General features: G+C 32.0%; 1 protein-coding gene across 1 annotated transcript; it reads right to left on the bottom strand.

Moving 5' to 3' along the window:
* Nucleotides 1-3,445: 3,445 nt before the first annotated feature.
* On the bottom strand, nucleotides 3,446-7,027 carry LOC112421804 (uncharacterized). Its single transcript, XM_024783572.2, has 5 exons — nucleotides 6,762-7,027; nucleotides 6,608-6,634; nucleotides 6,364-6,486; nucleotides 4,925-5,267; nucleotides 3,446-4,573 (listed from the first exon to the last, which is right to left on the bottom strand). Exons 1-5 carry the CDS (start codon nucleotides 6,821-6,823, stop codon nucleotides 3,767-3,769), a joined length of 1,362 nt encoding a protein of 453 aa, XP_024639340.1. The 5' UTR covers nucleotides 6,824-7,027; the 3' UTR covers nucleotides 3,446-3,766.
* Between the last annotated feature and the right edge of the window lie 5,093 nt (nucleotides 7,028-12,120).

Genomic DNA, 12,120 nt, shown 5'->3' with positions numbered 1-12,120 from the left:
CTTTTAACAATGGTTAAGAGAAAATAAAATATATTTACATGATGTTATTATCCAATTTTACTAGGGCATATATATACCCCATAAATCTGTGTTTGCCAATCTGCCCTCTTGGATTGGAGTATATTATCATTCTCTCAAGGTATTATAACTAGAAGCTTTCTTTGTTTTCGTAAAGTCACATGATTACTTTTTTTGAAGGATAGTGAAGTCACATGATTGATTTTTTTGTTTTCGTACATGAAAATCTAAACGATCGTGTAACACATTCTTTTATTTTAAAATTTAAATAAGTAAATTGTAAGTTAGATCAATATTCTTTTCAATTAAGCAAATTGGGATCAACCATTCAAATGGTTAATGATTTCCACCAAAACGAATTGTTGAAAATAATTTCAGTTCAATACATAAAGAATAATTTTTGGTAAAAATTTACTTATCTCTTGGACGAGCTCTATGTTACCATGACCCATATCCTCTAAAAATTGGAAGATTAACACAAAAAATAATTGTTATTTTTAAAAACTAAAATAAAAAAAAAATCAACATGACTTTTTTCTTAAAATCATTGTTTTCATTTATGAAATTTAGATATCATATTTACTGGGACCATTTTATGCCTGGAATTTGCTAGTAGGGTAGTGGTAGTTTCATTGTGCGTGGAAACCTACATAACCGATCCTAACGAGGGCATGTGACATCTAAGACTGATGAGAACGGGGAGCGACCGCTAATGCACTAAGCATGTTCAATATGCGACTCTTGACATGCTTCTAAGAAAAGAGCACATGTATGAATCACATTTATAAGGGAATGAGATGAATCCTGATGCGGTCCAAGTACGAAACTATACAATTGAATAAAGACATACACGAATTGATTGATGCTACCTATATTAATAAGATGCATATTTTTTTGAAAGTTTGTTCCATAAGAATCGAAACATGTATTTTTATGTGGATTTGTTAACTTTTTCAAATTTTTAGTTAAAAATTAATGATAGAATAATAGTGGGAGGAAAAGTGTCAGAATTAATATAACATTAAGATGTGATGCTTAACTCATTAAACGTGTGTTTAAATTTACGACGAGTTTGATAAAATCACAGTGATTCAATGTGATTTTTTTATATAAAAAAAAACTATAGATTGCAACTTCACTGAAATCATGGTGTCCTTGTGATTTCAACAAATCCAAACATAGTAATTTCGACAAACCAACCATAATATCGCTAGTTGACGTGGAAGTGTAAAACATTCTTATTTTAGGGGTCAAACTGCATTCAATGATTAAAGTTTTTTTTCCTTCGATTCCCAAAGGAAGTGACATAGAAATCTGGAATTCGTTCGGGAGGTATAAGTAAAGTCTAGTCAAGAAATATTTCATCGAACTCATAATTTTATAAAAAGTTTGTCATTTTTTTTTTAAATAAAACAATTTATCATTTTGTAGAGCTCATTTACCACTTGAATACAATTGCTCATAAAAGTTGATTACATAAATTGATATGAAAATTTTGATTTCATAATTGATTGATAATTTGATATGACAAATATATATATATAATAATGATACATTGTATAAATCTGTTAATTCTATACATAAGCTTGATGAAAGCTATATTATACTATGCTCAACGTAACCACCAATCATCATGATCACGATCCTTACGAATGGCAAAAAAATTAAATTCAAGAACTTCAGCTCCAAGCTCAGTGATGGCTCTCTTTGGTCTCAACGATTCTCTGCAAAGAGGGCAAGTGTGGTTTTTGAATCCAACCCATTTATCCAAACAATTTTTATGATACATATGATCACACCTTAATACTCTAATTTCATCTCCTTCTTCTATTTTGGAGAGACACACAACACATTCTACATCTTCATCTGAGCAAGATTTGTGTTTATAATTAATGCATGTATTGTACATTTCTCCAATTATTGGAAAATGAGAACGATGGAGCTTATTATAGAAGGGATAATATATAAGGAAATCTAATACCCATTTTAGATGAGTGTAAACTAGGCTTAAGTATTTCATGATCATGATGAAGGTTTGGGGATAGAGAAATAGCTAGGTAGGATTATTGGCTTAAACTGTTTTGCGCTTAAGAGAAGTGGAAACTTGTGGTGATATTTATAAACTAAGCTCAAGTGCAGACTGAAAATATAGATTAAAAGATAAATAAATCATATAGTATGGTCATATAGTGACAGCTTATTTTGAAAATGAAAACTAGTACGTGCTTAATTTTATATTTCTTTTGTGATAATAATTTAAAAACTTTTGACATTTTAAATTAGATTTGTATGTTTTAGACTCTTTTTTTTGTTGTTGGATAAATTAGACTCTAATATTTAATTTGTATGTTTTAGAATCCGAAATAAATTTATAACTAAACATTGAATAGTATTGTAAGTACTGCGTAAAAAATGTCATGCAGTCTTTAAAAAGGTTAGCTAGAGAATTTGTTGACTTAGAGTTATGACAATGACAAACCATGTGATATTTCTTTAAAAACCCACGTGATTTTCATGTGCAAGACTAACAACATAGTATACTAAAAATAGAAAAATAATTGTCAGCAAACCCCTACCACGTTTCTTTTTGAGAAATTATGAAATATAAAAATGTACTCTATTGTCACGTTTCTTAATTATGTTGATTGTTTACAATACAATATATATCTTGTATAAAAGCACAGCAGTACTATTCACAGAATCACTAGTATTCCCAGATTTTTATTTTAGTTTTTACCAATTATATCATTGTCTACCTTGTTAGGAAGACGAGGACCGTTAACTTTTACTTCCGGTAAATATCGTGAGTCCATTAAAGAAGAAAAACAAATTAAAATATAAGAAAGAAACTTATGAGAATTCACTAGTGTATAAATAAGATTTTACTGTGGATCTTTTAGACTAATTCATTACACAAGTGATGTAAAACAATGATGGTAATTTTGAAATTAAATCAATGTTTTTTCATATTGATCGCTATTTTAAATGACATAAAATGTACTTTTACATAAGGTTATAATTCAGCAAATATAAAAACTTATTAGAAATGATGTTTTTTAACGAATAATAATTCCAACTAATATAAAAACTTAGGCTGAGACCTTATAGATTTATTATGTTTTTGACATGTTTATTTATAGATTTATTATATTTTGAAAATATTTAATTTTTACATGTTTAAAGGGAAATATGATCTCTTGCTTGTAAACTTAGAGAAGTGTTGTCCTTTTTGTTTTTGTTGTTAAAGCTTCGAAGTCGATATCAACGTTAAAATATTTAATTCAAACAAAAACTATATAAATTCTATTGGTATTACCATCTTCTTGGAACGTTAACTAATGGTCGTCATATAATCTATTCAATATGAAACTCTTAACACATGTTCAATTGTTCAAATTAATTTAACTGCTAAAAAAACAAACGCGTCTGTATTAAATATACATACTTTTATTGTTTATATCAAATGTACGTACTACTAATCACCATCACCATCACCATCTCCATGTTCAATTTCTTTTGTTTCTTCACCTTCTTAGAGGCCAAATAAGTTAGAGATATCATAAGGAAAAGAAAACAAACAATAATCTGTCATCTATAATTACAATGCAAACTAGAATTCTATTAAAATTGAAAATGAACATGTCAACTTAACCACTAAATGGAAGCTATAACATTAATATCTACCTATGGTTTTCTGTAGTTGATTTGAATCTTCTCCACCAACTCCATTCAGATGGTAACTGCAAACTCACCGTCTAAGATATTTTGTTCCTCTGGCATCATCTTGAATGATATTGCAGAGGCTATGTGAAAAATCAGAAGGCCACAAAACCACATCATTTCCACAAACAGCCATCTTTGCAAGGTGATCTGCCGCTCTATTAGTTTCGCGCCACGAGTGAGAAATCCGAGACTCGTCAAACTTACTCAAGAGTTTCCAAATTTTTTTCACGCAGGTTTCAGCTTTTGGACATTGTTGCATTTTATTGATTGTCTTAACAACACTCATGGAGTCTGACTCTACCCATATTGATTTTATGCCAAGACCTAAAGAGAGAACAAGGCCTCTCCATATAGCCCAAAGTTCCACCAAGAAAGTATCTCCTTGAGGAGCTTTCGAGACAAATGCGCAAATTGGTTCACCCCGATAATCACGAAGCAGACCACCAAAACCAGCTGTTTCTTTATTTACAGAACCGTCGGTATTTAGTTTTGTCCATCCGATTTCCGGCTTTTTCCATTCACACCATATTATGGATCTAGAAACTGGATTCAAAATGTTTGCAATTTGGTTGAGATTCTTAAGTAGAACCATTCCTTTGATTCTTTCCTGCGTAAATGATAGAACATACGGTATATTCTTTGCATGTAACCCGACTCGAAGTTCTTTTACCTTAGCCTTGTGTTGCTTCCCTTGAAGATGTGACCCTAAGCAATTTTCACTTGTAGTACTAATTTGACATAAAGCACAACTCCATTCCTTCTGGACTTTCTTTTTACTTATATAATAACCGCTGCTTGTCTTGTCACAATCAGCTCTAACATCATCTCTCCCCTGATGCAAACAACTTTCTTAGAAAGAAACATATCATATCTATTAGAAATATATCACATCTCTCCCCAAGTCTTGCGGTTTATGTCCTATGTGACACGATGATTAGCATTAATAGGTCTCGTTGTATGTGGTGATTACCATAACATCTATGTAAATTTGTGATACGAATTGAAAGCTTACTATCATATATTGTACGCTTTGTAAGATTTAAAATGATAAATGTGTATTTGGAGTTGATGGATACTAAAAAATCAAAAGCAGCAAAAAATAAATAAGAAAAAGCCTTAAAATCATCATATGGGTTATCAGTATTATGTTTTAAACTGAGACAAAAACTTCAGAGACCAATACCTGATATACTAAAAGTTTCTTCTCTTGTAAATGAGTTGTAATAATTGTCTGGGCAGAGACTTCAACACTTTTGCTATTATCATCCGATTCTTCAACACTTTTGCTATTATCATCTGATTCTAAAAATGCTTTTATGCCCGTATCCGATTCAGAAAGTATGTTTCCATCCTCGCTCAATTCAAAATGTGTGATTTTCAGATTGAAGATGGTCATTGTCCATGCACATATGTTCCCAGTACCGTAGCATTTAATTAAGAGCTTGTAGATGTATGGCGCAGCACCAAAATAAGGTATTAACAAGAGGATAGTTGCCAAGGCTTTCACATGAGACCACCATGGGAGCCTGCAATAACAAATTCAAAATGAGGACTAGTGACAGAAGTACACTAAAACTAAGATATTCAAACAAAAACACCAGTGATGATGATTGTTCTGAGATATAGACAATGGTGATTAGTTTTCATTCCTTTTTCTTTCACAGCCCAGCTGCTCTTGACCCAAAATTGTTTTCGTTCCTTTTGATTGTGTCTAGTTTCTAATAATACATGTGCCTACTCAGACTTTTAACTTTATTTACATTAATCAATTCAACTAAGTGACGAGTTCAGAAATAGACTATAAAATGCTCAAAAGCAATACCAAAGGAGGCCAACATGCTGTGACTGCTATACATTTCGAAATGGTAGTAGTCAACCTCGCAGCAATCAAGAAGCTACTTATTAACTATTTCAAAAACAAAAGCTACTTATTAGTTGAATTCTGAACTTAATTTAATGATTAAAGATAATTGTTGGGTTGTCAAGAGTGCACCAATAGGCTAATAACTAAAACTACAAAGAGACCACGACACGACACTACATCTCCATCCAAAACTTTAAGACATTATTGCATATACATAAGTCGCATATATAAATTATCATCTATTTTGCTTATTCTTAGTCAATGTTAGACTAACCCCTCATACTTGAATTTCAATATTAACAATAGCCAAATTTCATTGTTATAGTTGAAATTAAAATGATTACACATAACAATGATTCCTTGATACCACTTTTTAACAGTGACGTGACCCATTCAAGGACCAAAATGTTTGTTTACTCAGGATGCTAAAATTCAACATTGGATAGTTTTAGAGTACTTATAATGGGAAAACCAACACCTTGATCCGTGTAACTCGTAGTCACATTGATACCTAAATGAATCAAAATTGCAAACACATCCACGCGTGTCTCTTTTATCAGTCATTTCGGTCCTTGAATCTATTTATAGGTCCATAAAATTACTAAAAAAAAACAGACACTCGGGATGTGTGTGCAAATTTGATACTATAGTGACAGCGCCGACCAAAATGGTTGTTTGCCCTACTTATAATCGGAAAATAATAAAAGCAAAGTAATGAGACTTAGTATATAAAAAATAAAATAAAAAAGTGAAATTACCAACTAAATAACACTGCAAATTCACGTTCAATGATCATAGAGAAAGCAAAGAGAACCCAAAAAACAAGACAACGTTGATTACTGGAACGACAATCACTCTCCAACGTCCGAATAGAAACATATCTGCAACAAAACATCATATAACTTCACAATTCTCTTCTAGTCATAAAAAATAAAAAAGCTTAAAATTAATTAATAAATAAAATTACTAATCTTTAAAAAAAATAAAAATAAAAATACTTACAAAGGACAAAGCAAAGTAATTGGAGGCCTGCATGTAACAAAAATAAATAAATTGCAGTTATTACTAACTCGAAAGAATAGTGAAATAAAAAAGCAACATTATATTTTTAATATAAAAAGAAAAATCAAAAGAAAAGAAAGAAGTGTTGGTATACCAGGAAAGGATGGTGAGTGATTTGGTTAAGATTGTATGAAGAGTTTCCCATTCCGAATCCATTTTTTTTTTTTATTTTGTATTTTCTTCAATCTAAGTTCTTATTCTTTTCTTTTCACTCCGAAGTCTTAATGAAGAAGAAAGAAAGTAGAACTAAGCGCGTTGTTGTATTGTACGGAGAAGAGAAGAGAAGACCATAAGTCAGTCAATACAAACTTCCCTCCTTCGGCTTTCATTGGGTTTTCTACTTTCTATATCGTCCTTCTTTTCCACTTCCCAACATAAACCCATAAAAAATGGAAGACCTGATATTAATGACACAATTAACCTTATTATGCAATGTCAATGCATAATTTTGACTTTAAATATCTTGAACATTATATTAGAAAAAAGAGTCTTGCTATCCAGAAGTCCTAGCTCAACTGGCAAAATGCCGAAATTGTTAGGCCGGATGCCATGACTGGGGTTCGAACCCCGGTACCTCCACTTGTGTGTGTGAGTTTATAATGGGGTTAAAGAAGCCAAAAGTAGCATGTTTGTATTAGTTTCAACAACATTTTGATTTTTAAAAAGTTAAATTTATTATTTTTCACCATTTCCCAATGTTATATTTCTATTTTTATCTCCTTATTCAATGTCCCAAGGGCAATGGTTAGCATTCTCTTAAACAAAATTATGAAAATTTGATATTTTGAAAATACTCATCGAGACGAACCTAACAACATCTTATATGATATTATTTATCTTTGTATATTAGTAGAAAAATATGGTCAAAGTAAATTAGATTAAAATTGCACATTTTCAAATGGATTATCTATTGCAGACCGAGGGTGTACAAGTTGATATCCTCTCCATTTATGTTTTTCTTCCATTTGGAAAGGCAAAGACACATAAAAATCTTGAAAAAAAGTAAAATATAATTAATGATGGTGGGACTCACTTAATGGTAGGATCCACTATAGGAACTCTGGTGTAATGGTTGCAACTGACAATTAGAGGGCAATGAACCTATATCTTTGAGAGAGTAAGTCCCTGCAGGTACTTACTTGTGTGATCAACAAGTGCAACTCGAAAACTGATAGGTAGTAAAACCTCACAAACTCACCACTTAGATAGAAAATGCTAAAAGCTGAATAAGACTTTAATGTTAAGTAATTCCAACAAATAAATAGAGAGAATTCGAAAAAATCATAACTGCCGCTAACATTATGCAGTCAAGACAGGTGAACTTTACTCTGTTGCAAATAGATTAAATTGCAACACTCTAAACCCATATCTTTTATTTATTTATATTGTTCCCAAATAAGTAACACAAATTGCATAGTTGGAACGACAATCCATGTGAATACGATAACTCTGCTTACTACTTTATTATTTGATAAACGATTTAATACACTTGCTTAAATTCGACCATCAAATGCCAAGACCAAATAAGTTAGCATAATGATCAGGTCTTATTATGCTAGTCCAAAACCCATGCACTTTTTCAGAATCTTGTAAAGTATGCATGATGGACTCGGGAGCACTATCACAACAAGTACAAAAGTCATCGATAGTCATCTTTCTTCAACACCTTTCTTCATTTTTCATGCACTAAAACCATGACCCCTGCTGACGCACGGGTCTTATTTTCATGTAGAATAAGTCATAATAAATTTAATAATAAGCCATAAAATATAAAGAGTACAAAATTTATGATACATTCCAAACTATGAATCATAGGAATCGTAGAACTTTAATTCCGGTCAATCATTCCAAGTACACAATTTAGGATACATTGCGAAAAACTTCGTGATAAACTACATTAGACGTTACATCAGTGTCTTCACCATCATCATCAGATATTAATATCTTCAAACCTTCTCTTGAAGTAACCCTTGACAAAGCCATGTACAATTGACCAAGAGAGAAGATAGGTGATGGCAAATATACGCTAACATGTTTCAAAGATTGACCTTGCCTTTTGTTTATAGTCATTGCAAAAGAAACGGTAAGTGGAAATTGCTTTCGTTGAAACTTGAAAGGAATTCTAGTATCAGACGGTATCAAAGATAATCTTGGAATAAAAACTTTATCACCTAGAGCCGGATATCACTTGTGCTTCAAGCACAAACTTACCCATCCTTGTAATGACCAACCTAGTTCCGTTGCACAATCACTGGAACTCCTACTTTTAAGCGCAGCCTATGATTTGGTAGTTCAGACGCAACTATTGCGTTGAGAAATTCAGGCGTATGAACATCGTCCACTGCATCAGTACCTGTTTTATTTGCTAATGGGCTATCGTAACTCAAATATATTTTTTCTTCTCCTGGCAGCAAGTCCAACACATACTCGTTTATCTGATCAACAATGGAATTTTTATGGGCTAATATAGCTCTGTTTTGGAAGTAATCTATATTGCTCATATCTTCTAAAAGATTTGGGTAAGTGTTAGAAACAATTGAAGCAAGAGGATCACCTGATGTTATAATAAGTAAGTCAGATGGAATACTAACAGTGATATCCACATCATTGATTTCCCCAACTGTAACATCACCAATACTCAATACCCAATCTGAAAATAGCTTTATTTCTTCAATTTCTGACTCACGTGCACTGTGTAGAATTCTCATATTTTTTGTGAGAGTGAGAACCGTACCTCACCAAAAACAATTGAACCATATTATTTTAATTTGCAACAGTTTTTTTTTTTTAAATGAATTTGCAACTGTGTGTTATTAAATCATATCAGAAAGATATTGAGTGTGCAAAATTAATGGAGATCATTATATATGATGTCATTTCAATTTCAATTGAACTATATACTATCCGTCTCTAATTATAAGACCCTTTTGTGATTTTTTTTTTTCTTCTCTTTTTATAAGACCCCTTTGCTATTTCCAACTACATTAATTATTTCTTTACATACATGCCCCTATTTATTATACATCTTTTTCTTCAATCAGCGGATAAATAACATGTTGAAAACATAAACCAACACTCTCTCTTAAGGATAAAATTGTAAAAACAATAGTAATTACAAACATATTTAATACAAATATCCATTATCTTAATTCCCGTTATTTTTTCAAAAGGGTCCTGTAATTTGCAACAGTTTTTTTTTTTAATTTTTTTTTTTAATGAAAATATGCAATCATGTGTTATTAATGAATGTTAATATATAATTCATTGAAAAATATTCTATAATCATACCATAATATATAGAAAAAAACAGTTAAATAGATTTTATCATTAAAATAGATTGTAAAATTCCATCAAAACGGAAAGGGAAAACATTAAAATAAACTGAAAAATTCCATCAACAATAAACCATCCGCAACCTCCAATGCTAACTAGCAATGAATAGATTTTATCATTCTCTCCAACCATTGACACACCAAGTCTGATCTTACCCCATTTACGAAGCCTATGAACATCCACAAAACACTTCCACATCCCACCAATCATGGCATGTTGGTATGGAGTAGATCCAAAAATCAACACGCAACCCCAGCCATTTCCGCAATCATCCACCAACTTGATTGAAGTAGTTCCGATATCCATCATCTTCGCAACTTCTCCTTCATAAATCAGCACTTAACACGAAAAATAAATCAACATGTTAACAACGTAACAAAAAAGACAGGCGTTGGTAAATATAAATAAATATTCTAACAACAAACATTTTCCATACCAAAAAACTCTTGGATGTTGGAACAAAATGTGTTTAGCAATAACCTTTAAGAGTTTTGTTGATAACAAAGTATTAAAAATTGTCAATTGGATATGCTAATATTTGTTCAAGTGTACATGACTATAGACAAAAATTTGACATCTTAAAAAGGTATTGGAAGAACAAATAAAGAGCAAATACATCAACAACAAGGGAAGCTTAAAGCATCTGAAGAAAACTGCTCCTGAAGATAAACTGCTCCTGAAGTGATGACGTCATCAGAACCAAGTTCATCAGAAGTAAGTTTATCAGAAGCTGAGAATCACCAAAAGTTGTTTAATGGATTCAAAGGTAACTCGTCTAAGAATGTAGAAGACTGAAAAAGTATAGCAACGACTATTTTGAAAGGATTGAAAGACATTGGATGCTTATTCTTCATAGAGCGTTGACATAGTATGTTTGTACGAAGTGTACAACCACTATCTCCACTACTCTGTTTTTGTCTCTGCTACAAGACAAGAAAAACAGCTCTGCCTGCAACATTGTTTCTTCTCAATGGGAATACATTTGAAATTGATCATTCATAGGACAATAACCATATCAGGCAAAGAATCATTGGTGATTGATCAAAAGCTTCAAACGACTCTAATTTGAATGTGCTGGCAATTCAACGTCTCTTTCACACCTCTATATAAAGGAGTGAAGACTCAGAGTTTCAAGAGAACAATACCAAGAATTAACTAAGCCAAAACTCTGCTGAAATTGTTCTGCACTTCAAAGTTCACTTAGAATTTCTTATCAAAACTCATATCTTAGGAATTCTAGAGTCTTTAGAGTCTGCATCTGATTTGTATTGTGAACACCACTGATTGTATATCAAGTGTTCAACCTCAAACATTTTTCTTGTAATTCTGTTTGAATTAAGAAGTCTCTTGCAGTTGTGCTTGAGTAATAGAAGTCTCTTGATTATGTTCAGGAGCATAGGAAGTCTCTTGCAGTTGTGCTTGAGCATTTGAAGTCTCTTACTAAGTTTAGCACGTAGTGAGCAATTGTAATCAGATATTACATAGTGAACTCTCATTGGAAGTGCAAGGGGGACAGGACTGACTTCCTTTTTGTGGAAGGAACCTGTATAAATTGCTTGTGTCTTTCTTCTCTCTATCTCTATCTATCTCTGTTTTATCCGCTGCAATTAGTCTGAACATCTCTTCAGAAGTAGAACTCTATCTGTTTCTGATCTGTATTTTCAGTTAGGAGAAAAAGAAGAAAAAGTCAACACAATTCAATCCCACCCCCCTTCTTGTGTTTTTCTCACCTTCATTGGATACATCAAATTCAGTTAACTTCGTCATAAACTCTATCTGAAAGTTGTTGACATCGTGATGATAAGAAATCAAAGGAGTGAAAGGGGGGAGATTAGGATCAAAAGTTGTCTAGACATTTGTTTTGTCAATCATAAAATGCATAGGAAGATCAAATATGAGAGGCTTAATCACTTTGCCAAACCTATCTTTCAGTTTAATCACAAACTTCATTTGATCCACAAATATAAGAGAAACCCAAGCACCCAAGTTGATCCCATAAAAATCACGCAAGGATTTCCATCCCTTGGAGAAAAACACTGACCCATCAATTCTTTCAACCAACACCTCGAACTGATTCCTTTTTGCATCAATCAAAGTCGCAAATCGTTGAACTTGGTCCC

The sequence above is a fragment of the Medicago truncatula genome, chromosome 5, assembly GCF_003473485.1.
Source record: "Medicago truncatula cultivar Jemalong A17 chromosome 5, MtrunA17r5.0-ANR, whole genome shotgun sequence".
NCBI lineage: Eukaryota > Viridiplantae > Streptophyta > Magnoliopsida > Fabales > Fabaceae > Medicago > Medicago truncatula.
The sequence above is the reverse complement of the archived record's forward strand: the minus strand, read 5'-3'. Positions and strand labels throughout refer to the sequence as shown.

Bases quoted from the DNA above. Each gene is read 5' to 3' on its own strand.
- LOC112421804 (XM_024783572.2), bottom strand. From the start codon at position 6,823: ATGGATTCGGAATGGGAAACTCTTCATACAATCTTAACCAAATCACTC. The intron at 6,635-6,761 runs GTATACCAACAC...TGTTACATGCAG, and splicing joins TCACTCACCATCCTTTCCTG to GCCTCCAATTACTTTGCTTT. The intron at 6,487-6,607 runs GTAAGTATTTTT...GTTTTGTTGCAG, and splicing joins ATTACTTTGCTTTGTCCTTT to ATATGTTTCTATTCGGACGT.